Source organism: Austrofundulus limnaeus, unplaced genomic scaffold (genome assembly GCF_001266775.1).
Source record: "Austrofundulus limnaeus strain Quisiro unplaced genomic scaffold, Austrofundulus_limnaeus-1.0 Scaffold1078, whole genome shotgun sequence".
Classification (NCBI taxonomy): domain Eukaryota; kingdom Metazoa; phylum Chordata; class Actinopteri; order Cyprinodontiformes; family Rivulidae; genus Austrofundulus; species Austrofundulus limnaeus.
In genome coordinates, this window is record NW_013953480.1 from 20179 (window position 1) to 26018 (window position 5840).

Sequence of the window (5840 nt, forward strand, 5' to 3'; positions counted from 1 at the left end):
GTCCATGAAAGTAATGAACAGAATCGGTGACAAAGGGCAGCCTTGGCGGAGTCCAACTCTCACCGGAAACGAGCCCGACTTACTGCCGGCAATGCAGCCGACAATGCAGAAATATTATCAGACTACTGAAAGCCACCAAAAACCATGAGAAAACATATAAAATGGGTGTATGAGGATGTATATGTATATTGGATGTCCATGTAGGCGTTCCACGCTTCCAAGAGATCTGGGTTATATCCATTCACCCAGCAGTCCTTAGGATCACGTTTATTTATGACGACCATTCCAGATGTGAGATCGTTGACGTAAGCTTCATTTTGTGCCTGGGTCATGTTACAAGCCTGGAGTACACCTAGAGCCACAGGTTATACATTATTGTCACCCATCACAAAGACTCCTCCTTCCCTCTATGGATATACTGTAAGAGTCCCTGTTGCGGACATGAGCACAAAGGAATAAGTCTGCTATGGACATGAAAGTTATTTCTTACATAACAGGTGCCACACTGGTTAGTCAAAAGAGCTAAAGTTCAGATTTTTAACCTTATCTTAAAGAGCTGATGACACGATTTAATTTTATGTAATTTTTGGATTAAAATTGTACAACGTTAAAATAAATTATTCTGTAAGGTTATAAGTCAAATAGGCTTATTTTTTGTGTAAATATCCAACGTTTTAAACAGCTCCACTGAGGAGCTACATTAAACAGAGTCATCATGTTGTGACGTCAGCGGGAGGACGCTAAGCCCTTAGCTAGTATTAATAACAGCTGTACACTCATGGTGGAAGCTGTTGAACTGTGATGGAATCATCAGCCTGTTCCAGCTCAGAGCAAAGTAGTGGTGCTGAGGAATATGTGGTGGGTGGGAGGGGGAGGGGGGTGAGGTGAAAATACCACGTCTTCTGATTGAAGTGGAACTGCTGTTGCTCAATGAAGAGAGGACTCTGAAAACAGGCTGGKTGAACAGCAAGAATCTTTATTTTTGCAGCCCAGGAGATTACAGCCTAAAACCAAATTGTGGCCTCCAAGCAAAATGATTCACCAAGTAAGTAGATGAAGATGAAGGCCAAGAGCAGGGGTGTACAAGGCTCTTTATAGTGTAGTCCAGATGCACCATAAACTTCGTCATGGTATACCTTCTTCCTAATATGGTAATATGTGCCGAGTTCTGAAGCTGGAAACTAAGAGAGGCATAACACTCCTGTGCATTCCTGAGAAGAAGCCCCCTCACTCTTGGACACTACATAACCCCCCCCCTTCCGGACTAATTAGTCCCGAAAGAAAAATAAAGGATTGGCTGTAAACCGAGAAAAAAATAACACCATAGCCACTGCAGCACAAACACTTTGCTGTTCAAATTCATTGTATATTATCATTTGTCCATTAGCAAATAAGTAAACGGTTCAGCCTACAATTTAGATGTTGTCTAATTTAGCTAATAACCTATTTTAAGTCCTAAGTGCACATTATTTTCAATTACTTTAAAAGTAGGTAAACTAAGCCTAATTTTCTAATAAGGTCAAATTCGGCTACATCAGCCACCCCCACCCCAAGGCCTCCTGACTGTAAACACCTCCATGACTGACATGGACAAACAATCCATGCATACTCTTTAAAAATTCTGTGTCACTGCAGGGGACCTGAAGGCTGACTCGTTGCAATTCACCTAAAATGACCCATCACGATCAGAAAAACCTCCCCATGAAACAAGGGTGGGGAAAAGACCGCAGGTCCCAGAGAAATCCTCACTCCATGCCAATCTGTGAAGGAAATCTCCGTTTGAATCTAACAGTTACCATAAACTAATTTTTGGGACTTTTCAACGCCAATCACGTCCCGGTTTGTTACCTATGCTAGTAAGGACAAATGTAACGTGAGTCATGCATTAATACAAAGTGAGTTAGATATTTCCATGAGACGCAGCTCACTACATAAGATGATCATAATATGACAGTCAAAACAACAAGTAACACATAGTAAATGATTGTCACATCAAACAATATGATACGAGGAATAAAAACCAAAATAATAAACACGTAAAGAAGATTATACGAGTTCTTAACGACAGTAGTTTTTGTTTTCTGTCACCCATGGTGCCTGGATTCAGTCCTTTTCTGTGGCAAAAATGTTTGAGCCATCACAACTCAGAGACCAAGTCCTTTGTACTGCCGATTCTGCACAGATTTATGAGTCCTGTCCAAGAATTTGAGTCCAAAGTCCATGTAACAGAATCAGCCTGGTGTCCTCCTGGAAACACAGAAAACACCACACCAGTATCTTGCAAAAAAATGACAAGTTTCAATACCATGCATGGAAAACAAACTTTATCATTATGTTTATACAATGCTGATGAGTAACAACATGTTTCAAGTGTCCAAGTGGTAATATTCTTTGAGGTATGTAACTACTAATATGAGGTGTTAACATCATCACTCTTCTTTAGTCAGCAGAAGAAAAAAATAAAAGAAAGAAAGAAATCCTCAGAGCTGTGACACTTATCCTGCTCCTGGTGCTCAGTCAAAAATAAAGGACTGAGTCAAATCAAATGAAAAAGCAAAATCAAACAAAATTAATAATAAAAGATATATGTGAGAAGAGAAAAAAAGAAAGCTATATAGGCAAACAATATATGTCAATAAACATATCAGTAAATAAAGAGAAAAGAAAAACATTATATGTGGTGCCTTAACAGTTACTCATGGCCAGAATTAAACACTGAAGTAATAAAGGGGAAAACAGTAGTCATTAGCTTCAGACTGGGCTTCAGCCAAAACAACAAACAAAAAGACTCTAACTTTCTGAGTAACTGGTCCTGTCCATCAAAACAAAACAAAAAAATTACATTCATCTTGCCTCCCTAGATAACAAAAACAGGAGAAAACTGAATCAAACAAAAATTGGCACCCGTACTACACACATTTCCCTTCACAGTGTCAACACACAGACCTATTGTGAAGTGTAACCAGACCAAACAAAATACTTAAAATGGGTACATKTCCATCACATCATCACTCTGTAGGTGAATCATTTCCTCCTCACTCACATTTCCATCCAATAATGGCATTTGCGCTTGGTTATCAGGCATCACCACTCCAACCCATCTTAAAATCAGGGCTTTTGCAAAAGTCAGCAACAGAGTACAAAAACAAAACATCATTAAAATAAGAGAAAATGCAGCCACCCAGTTCGGACCAGTTTGTTAACAGATTTTTACCAGGTGTTTGTTTTAGCACCACATTCAACTTTTCACAAATGCCTTGGCTCTCAAGGTGACAAACAGATCCAAGGTGTTGTTTAATTTTTAACTTTTACAGGATCAGTCTTACAGTTTTATCTACAAACTCTCTCCCATTATCTGATGAAATCCTATCCGGAAATCCCCATCTGGGTATAACTTCACTACACAGAAAGTTAGCAACAGAGTGGGCATCTTTACATTTGGTTCGACAGGCCTCTGGCCATTTGACTTAACCCTGTCCCAGTTTGTTGACAGAGAACAATCCATGCATTTCCACCGAGGTGGACACATACAGTATAAGACAAAGTTTTATTTATTTATTTATTTATTTATTTATTTTTTAATAATCAGGTAAAGCTAATGCTGGCTCTTCCTCCAGTTTTTTTCAGTGCTTATGGCAGTGGAGGTTGATTCTGTTGGGTTTGCATTACAACAGCTCAAGTCTTGTCTTTATTTTTTACTGTCCATCAGTTGCACCTGGGTGAGCTTTCTGAGCGTCTCCTGGTCTTGTCGTTTCTGAGCTTGTTCCTTCTTGCAATGTAAGTTGACTTGGTGTGCAACATGGTCAGTATACACACTTTTCATCATGCTGCCCAGTCCAATCACCTCAGCCAATTTGATCCTGGCTGGTGGTAGCAGCCCTTCTTGTATCTTTGCTCGGAGAATCGACTGTTCCATGCGGTTGAAATCTGGATCATTTCCGGTAATATTTCTCCAGGCTTGATGAGCTCTTGACACGTAGGCTCTTGCATTCTCCGGTTCCCCCATCGGTGGGATGATTATATTGTCCGGATGAACATTAGCTGGAAATGTTGCTCTCAAAGCCCTCCACAATTGTCCTCTGTATGCTGCAAAAAGTTCTGCGTCATACACCGTTGTTCCCACCTGTCTTTGAAGTCCAGCCTTCTGTAAAAGCTCCTCCATGGCCGGGACCCCAAGAAGATGTGCCAGAAGACGTTTAATGTCTCCAATCGCGGGCTGAGTCCCAGTAAATGCTTCTTCCAGCTTTGAGATCCATGGTTGTGCACCATCCTGGATTACTGGCAGTTTTTCGATTATGTCTGACATGTCCGTGTTCTGCCATGGTTTATATTCCAGATTCTGTCCTCGGACTAGGACTGGGGCCATCTTCCTAACATCTCTCCTTCTTAGGTTGTATCTTCAAGGAAGGCTGTGTTGAACTATTTTTCTTTTTAACTCTTTTTCTTTTATATTCAGCTGCTGTAATTGTTCTGTCAGCAACTGCTGGTTTTCTTTGCTGGTAGCTTGTTTCAACTCAGCACGGCATTCATGCTTAATTGCTGTTAGCTCTTCTAGCACTTGTTCGATTTCAAGCAATTTAGGCGATACTGAAGTGCCAGCATCTGAGCCTGGCTGACTGTCAGAGGACTCACAGCTGTCTTCAGAATCTGCCTCGCTTGAGTCGCTGTCTAAGATGATCTTCTTTGGCTATCTTTTGCCTTTTAATTCAGCTTTCTGCAGGATCAGTTTAATCCGCTGGTCGTAGCCCCCATCTGTTTCATCAGTTTCGCTCTGAGTGTTTATTCTGTCGGAAGTGATTTTCTGGGAACCATCTGTTGTTCTTTTCCTCAGAGTGGCATCACTGGTTCTGCACTTCATGACTGGATACATTGTGATGGTGGTTCTGGTTTTTCCTGTCTCCAGGATCCGTTGTTCATCATCTTCGACATGATAAATTCCTTCCTGATTAATAACTAGGAGTTGTGGGTAGATATTCTCACATAAATATGGTAGAGGACAAGAAATTGGAGCAGTGTGAGAGAAAGGTTCAGCCGCCTCTGTCCTCAGTTTTTCAGGAGGAGGTGATTTGTCCTTGTTGTTACCTGCTGTTGGCTTCTGTGTAACTTGAAAATCATCGTCACCCTTATGGGCTTGCAGGCGTCTCTGGCCCTCATCATAAAACATTTTCAAAATACCAAGTTCTACACAACGTTTGTCTTTACGTTTTTTTCCGCACCTACCTTGTTTCTGTTCCGCTTTATAAGCAGACACTAGGACTTGAATTGTTTCAATAACCGTTGGATTAAACGTTCCTTGTTCTGGCCACGGTTGGTCAATATCTGGCTATCGTTTATGTAACTTTTTTGGATAACTTTTCAATTCCTGTAATTAAGGGATGTTTTTGTTTAATGACATCWACCGGAGTAAGTCCGGGTGAAACCTTTGACTCTGTTTTAGGCATGTTATTTTATTATCTATATGCAGTTCTCTGGCAATGACTGGGAACAAAAGGGAAACAAAATAGCTATACTTTGTACACTGTGCTAGAAACAAAACAAAGGAGAGACTTACTTGTATTATAATGTGTAAAGATAGTTCTGTTGTGTATCAAAAATCAATTGACGCCGGGCAACACAGCAGCTGACGTCCATGAAAAATGCACAAGTCCATTGCTAAATCTCAACCTTCACTTATGTGTGTGTGTGTGTGTGTGTGTGTGTGTAAGGGTTTACAGCTTTGGTGACATTTTGGGGCAGAAATCTAATGGAATTCAATAGAATGTCCCCAATTAGATTAGCGTGCAAACTTGTGTGTGTGTGTGTGTGTGTGTGTGTGTGTGTGTGTGTGTGTGTGTGTGTGT

At 40.7% G+C, this 5840-nt stretch overlaps 1 protein-coding gene across 1 annotated transcript in view; it reads left to right on the top strand.

Moving 5' to 3' along the window:
* Nucleotides 1-4354, top strand: part of LOC106534034 (GTPase IMAP family member 8) — a gene marked incomplete at its 5' end in the record, with an annotated part of 13552 nt that extends 9198 nt beyond the window's left edge. The window contains 1 exon segment of the mRNA XM_014030535.1: nt 4337-4354. Coding sequence (XP_013885989.1) covers nt 4337-4354 — 18 coding nt within the window.
* Between the last annotated feature and the right edge of the window lie 1486 nt (nt 4355-5840).